This window comes from Arvicanthis niloticus, chromosome 1 (genome assembly GCF_011762505.2).
Source record: "Arvicanthis niloticus isolate mArvNil1 chromosome 1, mArvNil1.pat.X, whole genome shotgun sequence".
NCBI classification, from domain to species: domain Eukaryota; kingdom Metazoa; phylum Chordata; class Mammalia; order Rodentia; family Muridae; genus Arvicanthis; species Arvicanthis niloticus.
In genome coordinates this window covers 144,795,095-144,819,370 of record NC_047658.1, presented here as the reverse complement: position 1 = coordinate 144,819,370, position 24,276 = coordinate 144,795,095, and the positions used below count along the sequence as shown (strand labels likewise).

Genomic DNA, 24,276 nt, shown 5'->3' with positions numbered 1-24,276 from the left:
GTGAGCAGGAGAGAAAGCTCACCTCTGGAAAGAGTTGGGAGGCTGAGAAACATGGCTCAGAGGGAACTCTAGGAAGTCACTCTGTTCTTCATTGCTTCTAGCAGGATTCACATTGTATTTCAGATGGGGGCAGAGGAAGTAAGCAGGAACACACCATCAGTAGTAATTGTCTCAGTTCCCCAGGGGTTTCCAGGAGCCTGTTTTTCAGCAAGGCCATGGTACCAGAGGATCTTAGTTTTAACTCTAATCCAGTTTGGAGCTATGAGATTTCCGGGCCGGTTTTGTGGCTTCTCTCATTTAACTTGGGAAGCAATTGCTCCCTGCCTGACAGGATAGACAGAGTCAATACAATGTCTGCGAGCATGCGGAGGCGCTGTGGAAATGGTTCAGACAGGAGGACATTTGTGAAGTGTACTGGAATTGCTTTGCCGATGTTTTTAAGGACCACGAGATGCTCACACCGAACGCCTGTGTACCTTGTTTTCTAGCAAAGGCAGAGGAAACAGCCATGCATGAGAACACTCAGCCTTCCACTCTCAGAACAAGCTGACAGTTTGGTTCTTCAGCTCCAGTCTGACACCACGGCCATCAGATATTCACATAGTCCTTCAAAACAGCACCAGTGCATCAAATCTATCAACCACATAGGAACAAAGGCAGCTTGTTATTTTGTAGTTACCTTCATGGTCCCCATAAATCTTTCCTCAGACCTAGGCATTGGCATATCCTGGGGCTCAGTGGTTGACTGTGATTTCTTTGCTTTCTTCATCTTCTCTCAGACTATCTCATAAAACCGTGGGTTCCTAAACACCATCCGTATTCCCCAACACCATTGTATTGTCAGGCCCAATTCCCTATTTCTTCATCCACCTGCCTCACTGGGATTTCAAGAATATGCTCTAAATGAAACCCCATTCGCTTCCCAGGTTTCCTTAGTTTTGTGGCCTGCTCAACTACCTAACCAGTGCCAGGCTTAAAGTCCAGGAGACACCCTATTTATGTAAACGGTCTCACGCTCCCAAGCACAGCCCAAGATGATTGCACATAATCCTTCACTGATGCCAGGCACCAGCACCTTCAAGGTCCCGTCAGCTTTTCTCCTTCCAGCAGCTACATACCTGTTCTCCATTTTTTTACTCTCGCTCCTTCAACCCTGTGCCTGAAGAAAAGCATTCATTCTTTAGATCTCCCATAGGAAACCTCAGGATTGCCCACTGAACACTGGGAACTTTTACGCTGGCCTCTCTGACCTAGCCCTGGAACTTTATTGGCATCCATTGACACTCTCCAGAAGAGCACCCCTCTTTCCAATCATCAAGCACAAAGAAGGCTCAGTCAACAGTTCGCAGTTCCCGGACCAGGTGGTTCACCAGCCTCTCTCTTCTTACAAAGGTCCTTCCTCTGGATCCACATCACTGTTTCTTACCTTTTGCCTTTCAACCCGACTACTGCTCCTCAGTGTTCCCGAGCCCACACTTAAGCATATAAACAACCACCACCCCACAGCACCCCGACCTACTTTCTCCGGTGTGCTTGGTCACTGTAGGGTGCTACATTATTCATTGACTTCTGTATAGTATGTGTGGTCCCCTGCCTCCATGAGTTGAGCTCCCTGAGAACAGAGCCAGGGCTATCTGCTTTACCACTGGATTCCTAGTACCAAAACCACTGCACAGGCAGGGCAGGTGTTTCAAAGGGTTGACGGTGGGGTGAGGAAGCATCTACTCTTGATCTCCCTCTTCACCACTACTCCACTCTCCCCTCATTGATTCTATGGTGCTCTTTCTACTGAAGTGGTCAAGCGGTCTGTAGTATTTCTCTTTTTTTCTTTTTCTCTTTTTAATGTACTGGGGATTTAGGCCACACTACCATTGAGCCTTCTTCCCAGCCCATTTTTAATACATGGGGGGGGGAAAGTCATGTTTTAATTGTTCCTTGGAAATTCCTTAAGCAGTCTTGATAGGAATGAATAAATGATCTCAAGGCTTTATGAGCCCAAGGCGGGGACTCAGGGTGGCCATGGCACTTTTTCAAGGAAATCTGACCCCTGAATCAGCTCCAAGGTTTGTTTCAACAATCACAAGGTACAGCTTTCTATGTAGGAAGAGTTATAAATAAAAATTTATTAACTCAGTCATATTACAAACACACTAAAAAAGTTCACAAAAGGAACCCATAGAAAGTTCTTTTAAGGAAAAATGGTTTTATACTGAGCGGTTATTCCTTAATTTGCTGGTCCTGTAGATGCATGCTGGTGGAAGTTGGCTATTCTTAAAGCAGGGTGCGCTGGTGGGCTTTCCCTGAAGTTAACTCCCTTTACATGTACACCGTGGTCACCTGGCATCCGCAGCTAGTTAGCTGGAAATAACAGATAAGTCATTTCGCCTGACAGACGTGTCCGTAAAAATGGCTCCCTTCTCTGGGAAAAAGAAGCAGCAAAAAATCTTCCTCCATTCATTCTTGAACAGCGACATGTTGTACAGAATGGGGTTTAGGGCGGAGTTGGCAAACGTGAAGGCCACCACCCAGAAGAAAAGGGATGGCCAGATGACCAGGTCCTGCCGGAAGTTCTGAATCAAGATGAGGAGGATGGTGACGATGATGGGACTCCACATGATGAAGAAGGACACCATGAGCAGGAAGAGCGTTCGGAAGAGCCGGTAGTCCTGCTGGGACACTCGGATCTGGTGGCTCTCCGAGTATGCCAAACTCAGCGTAAGCCTCTTCCGCGAAGCTTTCGTGATCTGCAGGAAATGCAAAGAACAGGAGCTACCTTGAGGCACTGGTGGCACATGCCTTTGATCCCAGCACTCTGGAGACAGAGACAGGCAGATCTCTGTGAGTGCAAGGCCAGCCTGGTTTACATAAAGAATCCCAGGACAGCCAGGACTCCTCCTCCGCCGCCGCCTGTCTCAAAAAAAAAAAAAAAAAAAAATGGAGCTACTGGTCACTGTCTATGTCAGGGGTCTCCTGTTGGTTGGTTTTGTTTTGTGGTACTGAGATTTGAAACCTGGTGGGTAGGGGTGAGACTGGAGATAGTGGGTTGCAGTCTGGCTGGATGCTTCTAACCTGGAATGTGAAGAACATTATGTCTATGGGCCTGATGTACTAGTCTGTGACCTTTGTCCTGAGGGAAGAGAGCCAATGGGATGTGTCCTGGCCTTGTCAGTGGCCCTTACTAACTTCCATTGCTGGGGCTGACCCAGGCTCTGTCTCTCTTGCCAGTTCTGTTATGGGGATGGGGGATGGGGCCTTTTCTCCTTAGATCCTTGCATCTGGAGAGAGGAAGTAATTTTAAAGTCATTAGCAACATTCACAATTTGGGCAAGTTTAACTCATCAAAAAATAGCTTAAAATGTTCTCCTTACAATTCTTTTAATGCCCTAATTAAAGAATAGACGCTTAACTATCGTATGATTGCATGACCGCCTCTCACTGTGTGGGGCATTTAGAGCCACCTGTTCATGATAGAGACAAGGACAGCAGGTGCCCAGTGAATAGACTGGAACTCTCTCAAAGCTCTTGACAACGAGAACACCAGGATGTGAGCAGTCTGGGTTGTTGCGTTTTCTCCCCTTGGCTTCCTGCCACTCACTAGACATTTATTTTATCAGTTTTCCCCTTTAATTTTCTCGTATCCTCTGTGTGTTCACACCACTGCAGTTCCTGCAAATTGACTCTCAGGTTACTGGCTGAAAGGCCTTTTTTTCTGATACTAAATAGTTATAGCCCCCACCTGTGTCAATCGCACTCAGTAGGGGTTCCCAGAGTACTCAGCGCCTACCCATCCTGCTGTGCAGGTGGGGATGGCAGCTCTGTGGGGCCCAGGCTGTGATAAACAAAGGGACTGACGCATAGCCAAGCCCACAAGAGAATTCTTTCTAAGGGATACCACCACTGTTTCATCCCCCGTTCCACAGTCCCCACAGTTTGTAGAATCAGGAAGAAAAATCAAGCACGGTAATAAAATATGGGTCCTTCTTTGCCCCCATCCCACATTAGACTGACATCTGGCTTGTCAGCATCTAGCCGAGACAGCAAATGTCTCTGGCTTTGGTGGAATGCCTTGTGTGCTCTTATGAGGTGCCATGTAACTCTCACCCTCAAAAACAAGCTCCTAGGGGATGTCCTGGAGTGAGTCCTCCCTCTTCAGGAGCCCCACACATCAGTGCCCATGTGCTTCACCCTGGCATATTGCCAATGGCTGGGGAAGGATAATGTCTTGGGGGGCAATATCTTGGGGGAACAATGGCTGGTGGGAGCAGTGTTCATGAGAATATGCCCCTGTGACCACTGAGAACTTGGTAAAATACTAAATGAACAGAAGTTCCTAACCTTTTTTTCTTTTTTCTTTCTTTCTTTCTTTTTTTTTTTTTTTTTTGGTATTTTTCAAGACAGGGTTTCTCTGTATAGCCCTGGCTGTCCTAGAACTCACTCTGTAGACCAGGCTGGCCTCGAACTCAGAAATCTACCTGCCTCTGCCTCCCAAGTGCTGGGATTAAAGGCGTGCGCCACCATGGCCCAGCCGATGCTAACCCTTCTACAAAGCTGATTAACCAGCTAGAACGTAAGTTATTGTTGAGAGATTAGTGTGGCAGCTCCAGAGCCCAATTATAGTTTATTTCTGGCCACTTTTAACCCCCTTAATAGTTATTCTACACCTACTCTGGGTCTTGGGACTGACAGGTGCAACCACCAATCAAAAAGCTAAGAATGTCATCGGCCATCTCAGGTCTCTAGCAGAGGTTTCCTTGTTTGGCTGTGGCCCACCTTTTACCTCATGTTCCCAACGATGTATTTGAAAACTGCCCGTTACTATTTTTTTTTAAAGGCTCCATAAAAAAGTTATCATTTTGGAGCATAGAATTTGATGTAGCCTGAATCTCCATATTCCTGGGCCATGGCTACTCAGAATAAATTATCTCTTATCCTCTTTATGCTGAAAGTTGTGGTTTTTGCACATCCGATAGGGCCCACTTTGAGACACCTGGACTCAGCGAGGGGATCCAGGGAGCTGCGCATCTCTTGAACTGTGTGGATGACTTTCGCTCATAAGAGTGTAAGAACTGCTAATCCCAGACAGCTGCTTGGTTTGGAGTTTTCTCCCTAGACCTTTAAAAAAAAAGTTCAATTTTAAAGCAGACCGTTTGTGACTCACTGTCGCTGCGTAAGCTTCTGCCGGCCAGGAGGAAACCCTATTCCCACCCAACCCCCTTGCTGTGCGAGGCCACACCAGCTGGATGCTGGCAGTGAAGAGGATGCTCGCTGACAGAAGCTGGAGCCCTAGGGGTTGAGCTGATTAGCTAATCAGTAGTGTCCTGATTAGAATAATCGGACAAGAGGCCCCACCTTCCCAGAGGTCTTCTCTCAAAGAGACCCAACTGTAGGAGGAGAGATAGAAGTAGAGAGAGTAACATCAAGATAAACATATGGAAAAAAAAAAAAGCCAGGACTGGCAGTTTGGTTTTGGACCCCAGGACAAGTGGCTGAGGTGCTTATTTTATATACCAAGGCAGATCTGGCCTCCAGATTCTCCCAGCATTCCTCAGTCTCAAAATACTTCCCAACCTCACGCAACAGCAAAGTATGTCCAAGAAAAGCCAGCCTGTGCATAGGCCATATACAACCTCGGGAAAGGCAAGTGCCATGTAAATTACCCATAAATGGCCAGAAGACCAGAACCCCAGTGTTGGTTTTTTTACGTAGAAGCTTCCTTCTCCCCCACCCTACACCCCCCCCCCCAACCCTCCTAGCTCATTAGGTCTCTCCCATTCTCTGGAATGTCTTTCTCTTAATAATGTGTCCCTGTATCTATTATTAATCATGTCCTGTTACATTTTTGTGTTGTCTCAGAACACAAGAACCTGGACATTCCAGAAGTTGTCTCCAGGACTCAGGACCCCAAATCAAAGCCTATAACATGACCTATAGCCAGTTTCTAGTGAGGGCCAGGCTTTATGTTCAGTACATTTTAGTTTCTCAGCTGCGGAGCTTCTAACAGTTGGCAGAGGGATCTCCATCTGCAGTCCCTAGAGTCACTGGTTTCTTTGACAAATATTTATTACGACCCTACGATCTCTTGCTGTAATATATGCTACTATCTCTTGAAGAGGCTGGATGGACACAGGCAAGAAGAACGGAAGTCCTGCCCATACAGCATTCCTATGCCCTGTGTATGTGGCCAGTGGGAGGGAGAACAGGAAATACAGTTACAATGGCAGATGCATTAGAGCCCGTCATCATTATGGTTGCTGGGTGAACTTGGAAACCTTGTCCGAAGCTGCCAGCCCTGAAAGTCTGACTCCAGGTACTTGGGAGTTACTGGGAAGCTATTGCCTCGAGGAAACTGTCAATAGAGAAAAATATCACTGAAAATGTATGACATGTCTGAATCACAAGGAAAGAGGAAGCAGAGAGCAGTGGAGGGCAAAAAGAGTCACTGCCCAGCACATAAAGTAATTCCTGAAGGGTGATCAGCAAGGGGAGAGGCAATTGGATGCCCACTCTGAACCACTGCCCAGGTCAGAACCAGCAAAGGTTGGAAGCAGGGCTTTCCTCTGGGTCTATGCAATACCAGCTGAGAGTGTGAAAATGGGGGTCTATGATCAGATTTAACAGTGCTGCCTGGTTTATTCCTGTGCTGGGGATGCCCAAAGCCCAGGCAGAGAGGCCCTGCCTAGCATTCTTTTTACTCAAAGGCTTGGGCCTCACTCATATGCAAATACAACCTGAGCACCTATGGTCCAGCTCTGGATGTGCAGATACAACAATGAACAAAACAGCCTTCCTAATCTCCGAGCTTGCAGCCCCTAAGCAGAGGGAACAACAGGCAAGAGGAGGCAGTCTTTTGTGGAGAGGGATTGCTCTGAATTAGTGAGAAGTGGTCTACATAGCAATCCAGACAAGACAAGTCCTGGAGAGGAAGTGGCAGGCGTCATTGCCCTGAGGCAGCAGTGCACAAGCGTGTATAGAGAGACCGCCTCCAGCTCACCTGGACATGAGACAGGAGACAATGTGGGGGTCAGGCAAAAGGCAAGTTGTACAGGACTTTAGATAGAGGATTTGCATCTGGTTCATGTGTAAGGAAGCAATGGGTGTAAATTTCCTCTGTGACCTAACACACAGGTAGCTTTCCACAGCTGCAAACCCCACAGATCTTCTGTTGTGCATGAGAGTTGTGCAGGGGTCTGTGATGTGGAGATGTGTACTGCTGACAGTGAGTTTAGACTCCAGTGTGGGGAGAGCATCGTGCACTGCTGTCCGGAGGAGGGAGAGGAGGTCTTTCTCCCCTTCATGATTCTGAGGCTTTTTTTTTCCTTGCAGGAAAAAGGGGAGTTCAGGTGCTACTGCCCCTCCCAGCCAGTGTACTTCCACCATGACTACTTATTCTTATCCCAAACCTTGACTTGCTATTTAACCTCTGGAAAACCTCAGTGATGCCAATTCCTAGCATACTCAGAGGGAAGGGTTCAAAGAAAGCCTGGCCTAGCAAAAAGCATCTACCGAACTATTCAGTGCCCACGGTGACCAGGCAGTTCTTACATACTTGCCCTGTGCAAGTTCCCACTGGAAATTAAGGCTGCCTTTTTGAAGATGCTGGAACTGGGGCCCAGAGAGTACAAGCAGTAGGCCCAAGCCACACAGCAAAGTAAATAGGCAGTCAACACTCAAAGATAGGTAATTCATAAAGACCCTTCTAAGCTCCATGTTTGTTGCTATTTGCTCCCCTTCTTGGTCCTTCATATTTGTGCAACAGCTAACAGCTTGCTTTAGTTTCATGCTGACACAACATCACTCTCTCCTGTGCGGCTGTCCTCTTTGCTTTAAATCTCAGCATCATTGTCCAACTGCCTCTTCGCCAAAGATCCCTCTAGGCAGATTATAACTTGGACATTCCTGAACCACACTCACTCCCTGCCAACATTCTGCTCATAGCACTCTTAAAAAAATGCTCTGAGGAGTTGAAGTGTTGAGGCTCTGGGTCCAGTCTGCTTGGGTTTAAATACTGAAGCTGACACCTATAAGCTCATGACCTTGGGTAAACAGCACAGCATCTCTGGATTGTCTTGCCTGAGAATCTTATTAGGATCAAGTGACTTAGTGCTTGCTGCCTGATAAACACTACAAGCATACTTGTTAAAGAAAACGTAATTTTAAATGCATCCTAGCATACAGTAGTGTATGCCCGTGATCCTAGTATTTGAGAGGCAGAGATAGAAGGAGTGATACAAGTTCCAGGTCAGTCTAGTCCACATAGGGCATTACAGACTTGTGAATATATATATATATATATATATATATATATATATATATATATATATGTATATATATATATATATATATATATATATATTACACACACACACACACACACACACACATATATATATAATTAAAATATGCCATGCCATTCATTGCAAGCACTCTGGAATTAGCCTCACAAAGAGATTCACAAGCTTGATCTCTTTAGAGATGGAGAGCCATCTGGTGGGACAACTCTGGGTAGTGAGTTAAACACTATCTCGCACAGAACCAGGGTCAGGAACCTTAGGTGAGGTTGGCCTGGGATGGGTTCTGAGCTTTATAAGAGGGCTGCAGATCCACAGCTATAAAGGGTTGTAAAAGTGGCCAGAAGGTGAGCAGGGCCTTTTCAATTTACCTATTTATCTCGAGCCACACATAAGATGCTATAAACCCAGGAACCAGTCACGGCATACCATCAAGAGGGCTCCAGAGCTTTGACGTAAACTTTACAAATTTACCTTGTAATATGCGTGGTTGTGTTTGCTCATGGTATTTTCCATACAAGGAGGATGCCTTTAGAGGCAGGAGGCAGGGGCCAGCCCGTCTTTTATATGTCTCTGTGTACATGTTTACTTTTCTAGAAGGCGTCATTTATTTCCTGCCACACATACCTAAAAAGAACATCCCCAAGGATAAGGTTACTGACCCACGGGGACAGGAAGGACTGTGGCCAAGTTCTGTTCTCCATTCAGGAGTCACTTTATGATTGTGTTCAATTTTGTGAGCAGAATACATAATCTGGGTGTGATATTATATTAGTATATGATGCTGCCATAAAAAAAAAATCTTAAGAAGCAATGTCGATCACTGCTGTGTTTGTGGGAAAACGGCAGACACAACTCCAAAGTTCATAAAATAATTATATCATGCCTACATGATGAAAGTTTGTATAGCCCTTAACCAAGAACAAGATAAGATACAGCAACTGATACACTGATGAGTGAACAAAACCTACCAAGTAGCATCAGACACACACAGTGTTCATAATGTTATAATACTACAGAGACAAAGTTGGGTCACTAAGGTTGGGAAGGGAATAGATTTTTAACTTTTGCATTACATAATTCTTTGCCTGTTTTCAACTCAATGTTTTTTTATAACTTGGTATTGTTTTAATAATGAACCAAAAAAGATTCACAAAAATATAACTGACTTAGAAAACAAAAGCCAAGATAAATATACAAACTCTCACCCCTCATTGTTCCCAGGGGGTAGCCAAGGATCTGGACAGTGAATCAGGATTTTACTGTTAGGACCCCCAAGATGTTCTCTAACCCGGAAGTTCTAAGATTCTATCAGAATTGCCCAGATGGGTGAAGTTCAGAGCAGCACTGAAACAAACATACCTGTAAAATTTTGGAGTAACTGATCACAATGACCAGTCCTGGCACCAGGAAGTTCAAAGTCACAAAAAACACATCCCATGAGATTTCTCCTATTCGGTTGGGCCAATCCAATGTGCAAATGGGAATTTCCTGGTTACAAAAGAGAAAACAACATCACTTAAATGCTGGCTTCTTCCTTAGCCTTTAGCCCAGCCTCAGTTTGTGGACTACAGGATACTGTTACACTGTGCATTGTGACAAGCTGTTGTGACAGGGAGACCTAGAATCTACTTCTCCTTTGCCTATGGTGTTGCCTCTTACACCCAGGTGCCTAGGGTTACTATAATTATAATTCTCATTGCCCAGGAAGGTACTCGAACCTCAGCATCAAAGGCAGGTAAGAGCTGGAGACATTTCCCATTGACTGGTTTTTTTTTTTTTTTTTTTTTGTTTCCCTAGGCTGGCTGACAGCAAAGAGTGTGTGAACCTTCTCAAAGGCTTTAAAAGGGAAAAACTTGACCTGAGAAAGGTCACAGAGACTGAAAATATCATAACAAACACAAGCATTTGGAGACAGGATTGTGGGGCCAGTGCAGTGACACTTTGCTGAAGCACCAGGGTCTGGAATAAGGTATTGCTTACTTGAGGGTGTTCAATTGCCTCCCTGTGTCAAAGTCAGATATACTCATGTACTCCAGCACCTCTGCAGACTGAGGCAAGATGATTATAAGAACCAAGGAGTTTGAGACAAGCCCAGGCAACCTAATAAGACCCTGTCTCAGGGCATGAATAGACAGACAGACAGACAGACAGACAGACAGACAGACAGACAGACAGACAGGCAGGCAGGCAGGCAGACAGACAGACAGACAGACAGACAGACAAATGCACATAAAAGTGGGGGCTGAAGAGATGGCTCAGTGGTTAAGAGATTGCTCTTAATCACTTGCTGCTCTTGCAGAGGACTGGGGCTCAGTTTCCAGCACCCACAAGGAAACTCACAATGTCCATTAGCTCTATTTCCAGGAGATTCAATGTCGTCTTCTGGTCTCCACATACACCAGGCATGCATGTGGCAAAGCATAGTCAGACATGTGGGCAAAACACTCATATGCACATAAAATAAAAACAAATCTTTAAAAAGCAGAAACATGAAACTCCAAAATAGTAACAACAAACACCACACACACACACAAGCATACTATGCTAGTCTGCCTCAAAGAATAGGCCATCCCTCTTCAAGAAAGTATAAGTTACCCAGACTTAGGAGCCTTGACCTACTGTGCCTCCTCCCTGGGAATAGAACAGCCCCAGAGCAAACCGCTGGAATGGTGAAGGAGGCATGGAAGCTTCTGGTTGTGCTGCTACCACTGTGCAATGTTCAACTCAAAAGTTTGATGCTAACCACAAAGCAGAGGTGCGAGGGACCCACTGAACAGGAAGAACTCTGTTACTGCAACCTTTCCTTCCGTTGAGTAAATGTATCAATGGAAACAGAGCATGAACACGAAGGTATCTTCCCACACCTGAACTGCTTCTGCCTATTTGACAATAGGAACAAAACTATTTAGAACATAATTTGCCCCAGACCCTCCTGTACATCAGTGCATGTATTTAAGAGCATGTGCAATGTAAAAAGGTCGTATCACTGATTTTTTTGATAGACTATGCATCTGAGCCTTGCTATTCATTCAGATTTGATCAATAATTATTGAATACTACATAGAGTAAAGAAAAATAATTTTTAACATTTGCCAACGTGAATCATAACTGAGCAAACTCAAAATGTTGTCTAATATTCGAAGTCAGTGGCGTTTCATATTTATTGAACATTTACTGCACACTGAGAACTACTTCCTACCTTGCAACAGCAACCTACAGAGTCACCTATGGTGCCTACAGACTCACACTGATTTCCCATTTCATAGAAGAAGAAACTAAAGCTAGAAACATTTTTTCCAAAACAACAGTCTAAAACACTAAAGGTTAATTGTAGTCACTGACAACATTTCGCACCCAAAAGTATCCAGTTAATGGGGGGGCGGGCATTAAGAATGTTTGAACCTTTCCAGAGGTGGGGCCACCTGCCTCTCATCTCAGCCTTTGCAGGGCTGAAGCATGACATCTGCCACCCCTGACTACATAGTGAGACCCTGTCTCATTACCATGCACCCCAATTCCAGTCTTTCATCCTCACCTCATACCTGCCTTCCACCCTTGCAACCTCCCTTTCCATCCAACAGAGGGGAAAAAAAATCTCACTGTGGAAGCTGGAGTGTGTCATAGTGTGTCCCACAGTGCACCCTTTTGCTCACGTTTATTTGCTTGCAACAACAAAACAAAATGTCTTAATTATATCTGTACATTGGAAAGGGAGGTGTGTAGGACTGTGAAAAGACAGCATGGTTTCTGGTTGAGCACCAGCTACAACTCGCCGGAGACCCCAGATGATCCTAGGAGACGGCATGCATTTCACCACACTCCCAGACTTCAGGCTCCTGACACAGGCTCCTCACACGAGGCCGAAGACCGGGGTCCTCCAGACTAGTAGGACAACCCCACTTCCATCAGCCCCTCCACAGGTAGAGGGTATGACTATAGGCCACAGAGCCTCAAGACAGATTTCCATATTAATGATGTGCCTAAAGGCCAGAGGGCATAGTCAATTAAACATTCCTTCCCAGATCCTCCTCTGGCAAAAGGTATTTAACCTCAGGCTCACCCTAAGAATACCAGGTTATAGCTCCAACCACTTTCCGCCATGACAATAAATATCTTAAGACCATAGCCTATTTCTCTTCTTTGGGATCCACCGTGGGGAATTGTGGAGAAGGTTTTCAACTCCCGCAGACAAGCTCTCTATGTTTCTAGCCATGGAGGCCCAGCAACCCAAGCAAGCAAGCCGAGCCAGCCATGACCTAGCCAAGTGAGTCACCACGATCCAAGACTTTCATCCCAGCAGTACACAGCCAGAGCTCAGCCCTCCTCCTCTTCCCTTCAGCTGCAGGCCAGCAGCCTGTATGCCTCCACTTCGGTAGGCTCTTCCCAGGCCTCCCGGCCGCACCTGAGAGACCAAGGAACTGAAAACCAACCAGTTCCTGGCCACCTTTTGACCCCGGGGATCACCCCCTGCAACCCAAAAGCTCTGAGGCTCCAAGCGGAACCTCAGACTGTGTTCCCCACCCACCAGCGGAGTCCTGTGGATTCACATGGCCCGATGTCTGCTTGGTGCCAGTGTCGAATGAACACAGTCAACTTCCCTTGCCTCTGTCCCCACGAGAGGCTCCAGCCGCATGCCGAGACAGAGGTGGGACCCACTCATCAATCCATGTATACCACAACCCCACAGAGGTGAGGATGTTACTTCTCTTTCCAGCTTTATTAAATGGGTTATAACTGGACTTGGACACTCTAAATAGGCTCCTCTGCTCCCACCATCCCCAGCTAATGAGAGAAGGCTTGCCCTGCACCTCACCTGTGCAGTGTAGTAAAGTTGGTCCTGGATGTGGGGGTTTCAGATGAGCCAGCTCAAGGGCATGAGCATGGAAAGCCAGCCCTGCCTCCTGTCTGCTCTCAGACAGAGAGAAGCCATCCTCTCCTCCCTCATCCCTCTCTGGCTGAGCAGCTCAGATACCTCTCAGGCCAAGATTCTGGGTTTTGAATTGGTCCACCCCAACATCTACCCCACCAATGAAGTGTAAAGTACATGAAGCGGCTGGTCCTACAGATCCAAAACTATAGGACTTCCATGACACAGGGCAACAACAGGCTATCCAAGAGGAGTCCCGGTGAGGTTCAGTATTGACAGAGCAGCAGAAGCCAGAGGCCTTGGACATTTGCAAGAAAAAAAAATGTGGACAAAAGGAAAGAGTGTGGGACACACTATGACACACTACAGCTTCCACCAGATTTTTTTTTTTTTACTCTGTTGGGTGGGGGTGGAGGGGAGGTTTCAAGGGTGGGGGCAGGTATGAGGGGAGGACGAGATGAGATTGGGGTGTATAATGTGAAATCCGAAAAGAACTGATAAGAAGGCCCCCCCCCCCCCCGATTTTGGTGCCCGGAAAGAGACTCATGTCTCTGGGTGATGTTGAGTACTTGTTGACACATTACTGTTGGTCCCTGGAGCAATCCATGCACTCCTCCAGTTTGTACCCAGACCTCTGCCCACCACAGGGTCCTCATTTAGCACACCGGAGAGCACAGGTATGAACAGGTATGCTGAAATCCCAGTCAGGGAAAAGGGGTCCTAGCCCTAGCTGGAATTTGGGCTCTAGTCCCATATTCGTAAAGGAAAGGGTATCAAAGCATAGAAAAACATGGCCTTCGGACTGCTTTCTGAAGCTCCCATGATCCCTCTCCAAAAGCCTCCTTCTGTGTGTGGGTCAATCTCTTCTGGCTTTATGAGATTTCATAAGAAAATGAATATGATAAAGTAAGGTGTTCTCCCTACATGAGGGGCAAAACAAAATACAAAAAAAACAAACAAACAAAAAAACAAACAAACAAAAAAAAAAAAAAACCAACAACAACAAAAAAAGAAAAGCAGGTTCCAAAGCCACACACCTACTGGGAGCTTACCAGAACCACATGCAACTGTGTGTGTCAGTCCTAATATAGATAAGCAAATGAGTGAATAAATCAGACCAGGAGGTTCTGAAGAAAGGGATCTTGGTGGTAAGGATTCTACCAGAAACACGATTCTGATGGGTAGCTAGCCTTGGTTATCTACTTGATCTGGCTGAGGAGGGCTAAGGAGATTAGGAAGAACAGCATCTCTGGCTGTACCTGGGAGAGGGTGTCCAGAGAGGATTAACCAGGGGAGAAAGACATCTTCCCAGGATAGAATAGGAGGGATACAGTGCTCTCAGAGAGGTGCTTGGGAACACATTCGTTCATTCTCTCTTCTTCCACTGTGATGTGAGCCACTCTGCTCTCCCGCCCATCATCCACCGCCCACCGCCCACCACACACATACACACACACACACCTTCCCACCAGCACCCCACCACCCACCCCGACCTCCTCTCCGTGGGCTGACTGAAACCTTTAAAACTTTGAGCCAAATGTAACCCTTCCTTCCCTAAGTTGTGACTTTTAGTCATAGTGATACAAAGAAGGGAACACAACTCTACACAAAAGCCACCACAACCGTACACATTCACAAATACTTTACACAGTCAGCCCAGCAGCTGTCTCCGGCCAGCCCCAGACTGAGAGCATCCCTGTTACGAACACTTGTAGGCTCGGCTTATTATTTCCAAATAATTTACATGCCTTTCATTTAGCCTTTTATAGCCTCCCCCCCCTCAATTACCTAAGTGATTTTCATTGATCTTGTTAGTTTATCTGCTCTCCCTCCCTCTTTCCCTCCCCTTCTCTCTCTCCCTTCTCTCTCCTTTTCTTCCTCAATCCCCCATTAATTCAGTGTCTCCTGTACCCCATTCTGGCCCCAACCTTGCTGTGCAGGAAGAATGATCTTGAATTTCTGATTCTCCTGCCTGTCTCCCAGGTGCTGGAGATATAAACATGTGCCACACTCCTGGCTTCTGCAGTGCTAGGAATTGAACACAGGGCATCATGCATGCCAGGCAAGTGCTCAAACAACTGAGCCACATATCCAGCCCCAGAATTTTCTCATTTTCTTAATCACTGTTTTTTTGTTAGCATGCAAATGTCATAGGATTGACATTTTCATCCATATTATTACTAGATTTTGTTCTTATCCATCCCCCACTGTCCTCCCCACCCCCTCAGTAACCTCTCCATCCCCCTGTGCCCTCCCCATCCTCCACTGCCCTCCCCATCCCCCACAGCCCTCCCCATCCCCCACTGCCCTTCCCACCCCACAGCCCTCCCCATCCCCCACTGCCTTCCCCATCCCCCACGGCCCTCCCCATCCCCCTGTTCTCTTTGTTGATCCTGTTCCTACCCTGCAAATATGACATACATCTCCTCCTCTTCTGCTTTTATGACATATATATCCCATCACTCTCTGTTGTTTCCCTTTCCTCTTCCTTTAGATACCTACATTTTCTAAATTTTTCTATAGACTTTTTTTTTTTAATGAGTGAAAAGGAGAACTTGTTCTTTGGCAAAGTGGTTATCAAATGTCAGCTCACCATCAAAGCTGAGTAAACACACCCAGCAGAGACAATACCCTTATCCCAGGGTGCCTCTGACTCCCCTGCTACCCCTGCTCACATCTGCAGCCTCTACTCTGCCCACTGCTACCCAGAAGAGTCCTTTGCACAGCCTCCTGAACTTGTGCAGTAGTCACCCTGCAGGGACCCACCAAAGCATGCTGCAGTGGGCAAGAACCAAGCCTGTCTTACTTGAGGCCTACGATGCCTGGCACACATTAGGTTATCAGTACAAAAATAAAGAATGCAAGATCTCCCGAGACTCTCTGTGGATGGGAACATCTGTCTTCAGGCTTTGTGCTCTAGCTGGCCATTCTCCACTTGGGGAAATTATTTAAATGCTGTCTCTTTGCATCTTAAGTTTCTCTAACAATTATCCCTACATCACTTCTGGGAACTCCTAGGCAAACCATCTTCCCTGTCCCAGGGATTCAAGCAAAATGGAAGTTCTCAGGACTGTTTGTTTGCTTGTTTGTTTGTTTATGATAGGGTCTTATTTTGTTCGGGCTGGCCTCTAACTAACTATATAGCCAAGAACTGACCTTGAACTTATGAACTTCTTACATCCACCTCTCTCCTATAGAATTCCATATGTGGACCAAAGTGCCTGGTTTAGGTGGTGCTGGGGATGAACCCAGAGCCTTTTGTGTGCTGAACAAGCACTCCACCAACAGAGCTACATTCCCTGACCCCCAACTCTTTTCTGAGATCGAATCTCACTTAATTTCCCAGACTGGCTATGACTTCCTGATCCCCTGCCTCAGCTCCAGAGTGCTGGGACTGCAGGAATGCACCAACACAGACTTTCAAAAAGGTATTCTCTAATATTTGTTAACAAAGGCAAGCTGACTGTGTTCATCTCCTCTGACAATCCACACTCAATGGAGAGGCAGTGTAACGTACTAATCTTGTGTTATAATAGGGAAGGGTACGTTGACCATCTCTCAGGACCCATGAATTCAGAGGCTATGACATCCAGAGGGATGAGAGCCAGGCTGCATTCTGGAAGAATTCTCTACCTGATTTTGGTTATTTCTTCTTGCAGAAAATAAATACGGGAACCCCTAATGGGGGGATCCTAGACCACAGACCGCACTGGACGACATACTTGGGCCACTCCTGGGTTCGATGTGTGTTTATGTGGCTTGTGGTAGGGAGGGAGGAGAAGGGTGCTGAGCAAATGTTTGTGGAGTGAATGGACAGCACATTCTAGCCAAAGTGGACAGTCTTCCCCACCCATGAGTGTGGGTCAGCGCCGGGCCAGGGCCACAGCACACACAGGGAGGCATCTCGTGGGAGCAGATTGAGCTGACCTGGACTGAGAAGTTAGCGTTGCTGGGAAGTGTCTGCCCTCTTGAAATGGCAGCCACTTGTGTTACAGCACAAGAAGAATTGTGCTGTTTTGAAGGATGTTTAAATGTTGATGCCCCAAGATAAGGAAACTAATAATAGCTGGTGATTCCTGAGCACTTAGCTATAGGTGCACCAGGTGCTGGTCCACTTACGAACACAGGTCACCATGGTAATCTCACATAGTTGACACATGAGATCCATACTTAAACAAGAAGAACTCTGTAGACAAGCAAGGTAAGAAGGCTTGCCCAGAATGTGAGGTTCCAAAGCTCACACTCAAATACCAAATAGGTTAGAATTACTAGCATGGCTGTCGTCAGCTCCCCTGGATTGCAGGGTACCTACAGCCTATATGGATGGATGTTTTGAAGGGTCTCATGACAGCAGAAGGTTCTAAGTGGGGAAGGAGAGAGGAGAGGAGAGGAGGGGAGAGGGAGAGTCCTCTGTACTCCCAGTTAGTGTGAAGGAAATAATTCTTCATCCAAAACCTCCATTTTAGCATCCCACAAATGCTACAAGACAAACAAGTGGAAAAGACAAACAAGAGCCACAGGCAGGAGGCTGACAGTACGAGGGCTGGAAACACAGACATTTGTTATTTGTATTTATTTGCTTACTTATTAGTGTATCTATTTAGAGATAGGGCATCACTCTGTAGCCCAGGCAACCTCAAATTTATGGTAATCCTCCTGCCTCGGCCCCCTGAGTGCTGTGATTACAGATGTGAGTTGCTATACCTGGCTCTGCTCATTTTCACTGTGAAACTCAACACTGTCTAGACCAGATCCTTCTCAGCCATTTTTTTTCCAAAGTGGCCACACCATGTCACTCTCCTTCTCCTTGCCCCGTTGCCTCCTGTCCTTCTAACTTATTTCTTCAACTGGTCAGTTTACAAAGTGGAATGTTTCCCGCAGACTCAGGCCACAGTCTTTGAAAAACTTTGGAGTTTCTCCATGTTAGGATCCTTTGGTGTGAATACAGAGAACATGGAATGCACAGGTCCTTATGCACAGGGCGTGGGGGGATTTTCTAGAATCACCTAGAAGAAAATGGAAACCAGAGACACACTGACCCCCTATATGCACTGTTCATTTTTCTATGCCTACATCCTTAGGCTAAATTGTAAATTATAAATTAGACACAGTAAGAGACTAGCCAGAAATTAATAAGAAATTATAACCATGGAGTGGAATTAAAGTTATTTTAAACAGGAATCCCATCCCCCTGGAATATCCAGCTAATATTTTCTGACCTCACTTGCCCATGAGTAACTGAAGCCACAGAGGCTAAAACAGTGGAAAACAAAGCCGGAAGAGGAGGGGACTCTTGAGTTCTATGAGAGAAGATAGCTAGTTAGGTGTGATGGATGCCCCATGCCTTTAATCCCAGCCCTTGGGAGGCGGAGGTGGGGGTGGGGGTGGGACGAAGGGGGCGGAGGCAGAGGCAGATCTCAGTGAGGTCAAGGACAGCATGCTCTACATAGAGTCATAGAGAGTTCCAGGACAGCTAGAGCTATAGAGAGACCCTGTCTCAAAACAAACACACACAAGGAGAGAGAGAGAGAGAGAGAGAGAGAGAGAGAGAGAGAGAGAGAGAGAGAGAGAGAGAAGATTGGGAGTGGGGGAGTGACAGACAGGAAGGGGCAGTGACAAGAAAGACAGGGAAACAGGACACTGTCCTTCTTTTTTTACCCCCCACTACAAGTTTCTGGATCCCAACCCTACAAATTTCAAGTAATTTTAACTAAGGCTCCTGTCACTTGGCCACTAAAGCAGTGTCAGCCCTTACTGTCCCAGCGGCTTTGCCCAAATGCCCCTCCAAAAACCTTGAAAACAAACAAGTTATTTTGTTTCTTTGTTTGTTCATGAAAACAAGAACTATCTAACCAGGATCTCCCCAGAAGCACCTGTAGTAAAATTCCGGAAGCCCTCTACAAGGGCTCCAGGTTCAGTCACCCTGTGGAGTTGGGGCGGGGATGAGCACAGAGTGCACAACAAGCAAGGCCCCCCTCACTCAAGCTGCAGTGAGCACATTAGTACACAGTTTCAGTCTGGGGGTTGGCTGGGAGAAGACAAGACTTTTTTTTTTTTTTTCTTCTTCTTAGTGTTATTTGCCAGCCAAATAGGATTGTATCTGAATGAATTTAAAAAGGGACAGTACATCTGTAAATTTAAGATATACTATTTGGTCTTAATTCTTGGAATTGAAATAGTTCTGTGTTATGAACTAGTATTCTTTTAAGTTCTATGAAAAATACAGCAATATTGTTGTAACTCACTGGGGGAAAAAACAGCTTAAACAAACAACTGATAGCAGAGCTGCCCCCTTTATTGGGCTGTCCAACATTTTGAGACTGGCACAGCATTGTCATCCATGTTGGGACATGTTCATAGCTATTCACATAGTATCCACATGTGGCCAGTTGGACATGCATGTTGACCTAGCATGTGATCCCTTTGGTGAGGAGTTAGATCTGAGCTTTCACTTATTCCAGAAGCATCTATGTGGCCTGCCCTGATGCTCAAGTGTATCTGGGCTAAGGACACGCCTGGAGTGAGATAGAAACCTTCCTTGGTCTCTTCTAGGCCAGCAGTACCCATCAGCTCAGTTAACCCTGGATTGTCTTTATCCTCCCAGGTAGCCATGGTCACATGCTTACAATGTTCTTTAATGAAGTGTCATAGGCCTGATTGGTTACTGCTTATTAGTCACTCAAAGTCATTATCAAACAAACATTCCCCGCTGTGATTTGGGTTTGATTTTTTTTTTTTCAAAGGTACTGCTTGCTCAGGATGTAGCCTTCATCCACCCTTGCCCTCAATTTAAAAAAAGGTCTATGGGCACTGCTGCCCCTGGAAGCCCTCCTCTGTGTCCGGGGATTTGGGGCGGGGCGGGTGGTGGTGGTCACACAACCAGTATTTCTGGTCAGAGTATATTCGGGAACAGGAATCCTTCCCCACCACTGTAGGGCTTCTCCTTGAGACTGCACTTCTACGAAGGAGCCCAGCCATAGGAAGATGCTGGGTGTCCCAGCTTCTTTGTCTGTTAAATACATGCGATAATAACAGTAGCACGACTTTTGGAAAGAAAGCAGAAACTCCGTGAGAAGCCACCTCGCACCCTGTGTCCCTCCTGGCTGTAAGCTCCCATTGCTTCATTAGCCTCATAATAGTCCCTGAATTTTGCAAAAAATCTGGGAGAGTCCCCCTTAACAGCGTTTGGGAAGATTTACTTACCCACTTGGCACTGTGGGTAAACTGACGAAATTAAACTCCAGAGTATTGGGTACTGGGTCTGCCAAAAAGGATTCAGTTCCACCAACGACCTATTATTGTTACTAATCACTATCCCCCACCCCCACCCCCCCCGCACCCCCGCCTTCCCTCCCCAGCCCACTGCTTTGGTCAGATCCCCGCCTCCCACCCGCAGCCCGCCTGGACACTTGCTGCGTTGCACGCAGCCAGCGCTCACCTGGTCCCCGCCGGGAAGGCGCTGTGGGACCACGCGGAACAAGATGCAGAGGGGCAGCGCCGCGAGCGCCGAGTAACCCCATATGAAAGCCAGCAGCGCCGCCTGCGTCCGCCGCCCCGGGCCGCTCAAGCCCCGCCGCAGGCGCACGATGCACACCATGCGCTCCAGGCTGACCGCCGCCAGCGTGAGGATCGTGACGCTGCCGCTCATGGTCATCACGTAGAAGAGCAGGTGGCAGGCTACCGGCCCCAGTAGCCAGGCCTCAGTCCAGCGCACGACGAGCACTAGAGGGATGGCGCTGGTGAAGAGCAAATCCGCGCAGAAGAGGTTGAGCACCAGGCTTACTGTCCCCCCACGGCGCCGACGGCGCGCCACCAGTACCAGGGCACACACATTGCCCAGCAGCGAGACAACAAAGATGAGCCCCAGGACGGTGGTCTCCACGACGCTCAGCACCAACCGGTGGTCGCCCTTGACATCGGAGAAGAAAGGGAAGTGGGTGCGATTGACTTGGTCGAGGATGAGAGAGGGGCCAGGGCCCGTCGTCTGCGCACACTCAGGGAACATGCCGGGCGCCCGGCCGCCCGCTGCTGTCTGAGAGCGCGCTCATCTGCGAGGTAACTGAATGCCAAGGCGGGGAAAGAGGGAGGGAGGAGGTTGCGACACCTCCTCTCTGTCCCCCTCCCGCCTGAGTTGCCCAGGCTTTGGGCGTAGGAACAGCGTCCTGGGCGCACCCGAACGAGGAAGTGCCTGGCAACACTGGCCACCGTGGGTGGGGATATGGTCACCAAGGCGGAGGCCTCAGACCCTTGGGCAGTCTAAGTGCTCTTAAGCCAGAAAATTAAAGACTCTCCGCCTCCCTCCCCCTTTATCTTTCATGGACTCTGATTTTTGAAAGTCTATTTAACTAACCTTGATTGAAGAGTGTCAGAGTTGAACTTGGAAAATGGTGTGGACCAGTGTAGTTCAGACTGCTCTAAAGAAACCCTATAGGTAGGAGGTTGATTCCAAAACAACTTGTAATGGGCCAATGTTTATTTGACTTTGGGGTGAATGGTTCTTTGGGTAGAGCATACATCTAGTGTGTGGGGAGGCCCTAGGTTTGATACTCAGTATGGAAATGCAGGAGGAGTGAGAGTGAGGAGGAGGGGAGGGAGAGAGGTCAGATGCACAGTCAAGCTGTGAATGTGTCTCAGGCTCTCAGTGTGAGGACCGTCTGATTCTGCTAGAGAAGAAACCTAAGCCTCAGTGAGAATGACTTATCTAAGGTGGCCTTTGGTGACTAATAAAAGTCCCTGGCTCCTCAGCTTCCTTCTTGCCATCACACCACCCACCATTGCTTTCTGGTTTCCTTTTTCTAGAACATGAGATAATTCGACAGTTAGAAGTGTGTTTGGAGCTTGAGATCTAGAGACCACTTCTCTAAGTACTCCAACCACCTATGACCTCATGCCCTCTCTGTTTACCTCCAGGCCTCTCCTTCTGCTTATTCTGCCTGGTGGTTGTCTCAGGGTGTTTGTGAAGAACAGCATGTGCTGGTTTGGCGTGGTACCTGAAAATGCATGCATGCATGTGCGCCTCTGCTGATCACCCGCATGTGAGTCCAAGTACACAATATGACTTCTAACATGAGGGGCAGATCCCGTCAGTGGGAGAGGCTCAGCTCTGGGAGTTTTGACTAGCTTCAAGTTAGAAAGTGGAACCGGTGGGAGTTGGGCACTGCTGGAAAAGACAAAAAAAAAATGAAATGAAAGGGGACTCAGAGATGGGATTTTAGGAACTGTCTGATTGCGGTCAAGAGATACTAGTTCTGTGCAGAGAGGTGGGAAGAGGAAGGGAGGAATGAGGATGGAGGGAGGGAGGGGGAAGAAAGAAGAGAGATTAGAATGGACAACTGAAAGGGACGCTTACATTCTATATTATAAAAGCACACTCATATTCAGTATCGTAAAAAAAGAATCACCAGATGCATAGTTAATGGTTTGTTTATTCTGAGTGAACTACCTCACAGCAGCCCAGATGCCCCTGGAGGAGCTCAAAGTTGATACTGGCAGAAACTAGACTCGGCATCTCATGAACTGCCTGCGCCCACACAGCTCCAGAATGACAGAGGAGAGCAAGAGATAACAAGAAAAGCACAGACATCACAATCCTCAAAACTGTGGCTGAGCACCTGACCAGAGCGGCAAAGCTGGGCCTTGCTCCCCCGATTCTCTATATTATGTCCTGGCCAAGGCTTTTCAGGGATGTTCCTCCACTGTTGAGGTTGCCAGCTCTCGGGATAACCCACAGCTTTAAAAGATTCTAGTCCCACCCCTTCTCATTGGAATCTGCAAGTCTAATTAACCAACTAGGGTGGTGTGTCTGGGCTAGGACTTCACGTCAATACCTTCTGGAGCTCTGCCAGTAGTGAAATGATTTGGGCAGAGATTCATACATCTTTTTCATTCTTATCACCTTTGTGGGCTCCTATTCCAAAGAATCACTTGACCCAAGACTGACCGTCCCACCACAGTGACAACATGCTGGAACCCTAACCCACAAAATCAGGCATAAGGCCTGCCTTATTTTCTACTATATAATGCTTTTGTGTTCTCTCTCCTCTTTATCACAGTAACCCTTGAGCCTCCTGCTTCCTACTGGTAACCTACAGCCTCCCTGGAGCTAGTGGTGTGTGCAGAACATAACATGCTAGCAGCACTACCTCCCTGAGATAACTGAGCACCAAGGGTCACTAGTTAAGAACACAGGCGTAGACACTAGCCTGCCGGGACCACCGTCCTGACCACATAATTCATTGTGTGATTTTGGGCTTCTTTATTCTTCACTGCTCCTACATGTGAGGATGGAATGGTGACAGGGAGAGATCATACAAGGTTTGGGAAGATCAAATGTAGCTTCTATGTGTTTCTATTTAGCACAAGCATCAAGCAGGGGACTTAGGTTTAGCTCTCTGCTCAACACAGGTTATGAGCTGATGAAACCACCATCTTCTCTAACAGTCTCGGCTTCTGAAGTTATTATTTGAACCCCCTTCATTCCAAGTTGCTCCGGTTTGGAGGATAAATTGTCCGGTTTGCAGCCTACTGTGGTGATTTGAATGAGAATGGCTTCTGTAGGCTCATTTGGTTGAATGTTCGATTTTCAGGTGGTGGAACTATTTGGGAAGAATCAGGAGGCATGGTCTTGTTGGAGAAGGTGTGTCACTGAGGGTGGGCATAAAGATTTCAAAAGTCCAGGACATTTTCCAGCAACTTTTTCTTCCTCATGATTGAGTCTCAACATGAAGGCTGTAGTTACCACTCCAGTGCCATGACTGCCTGCCTCGGCCATTCTTTCTGCTAGGATGGTTACGGACTAACCCTCTGAAACTGTAAGCAAGTCTCCCAATAAACTCTTTCCTTTCTAAGTTGCCGTTGTCATGGTATCTCTTTACAGCCATAGAAAAGTGACTCAGACACTTACACACATAAAAATCACCTTGCCTTCTTTACGCTTGTGAGCACCTTTGAGTTTCCTACAAGATGAGTCACTGTGCTTGGAATCATGGTGTTCTACCTCCCAGAGTCCTTGGTTTTGTACTACCTAACGGCACGTTATCAGTCCACGCTCAGTTGCTGTAATGAAATACTGAGACTGTGAATGTTAGCCCAGTTTTCAAAACGGAAAGACCAAAGTTA

The 24,276-nt window shown here is 47.0% G+C and overlaps 1 protein-coding gene and 1 long non-coding RNA gene across 2 annotated transcripts; one reads left to right on the top strand and one right to left on the bottom strand.

The window, feature by feature from the left end:
* Positions 1-2,036: 2,036 nt before the first annotated feature.
* Positions 2,037-21,220, bottom strand: Ffar4 (free fatty acid receptor 4). Its single transcript, XM_034516224.2, has 3 exons — positions 20,597-21,220; positions 9,651-9,779; positions 2,037-2,744 (listed from the first exon to the last, which is right to left on the bottom strand). Exons 1-3 carry the CDS (start codon positions 21,161-21,163, stop codon positions 2,355-2,357), a joined length of 1,086 nt encoding a protein of 361 aa, XP_034372115.1. The 5' UTR covers positions 21,164-21,220; the 3' UTR covers positions 2,037-2,354.
* Positions 21,085-24,005, top strand: LOC143436110 (uncharacterized). The gene is made up of 2 exons (XR_013106321.1): positions 21,085-21,213; positions 22,069-24,005. It is a non-coding gene; the product is annotated as an uncharacterized LOC143436110 (long non-coding RNA).
* Positions 24,006-24,276: the final 271 nt, after the last annotated feature.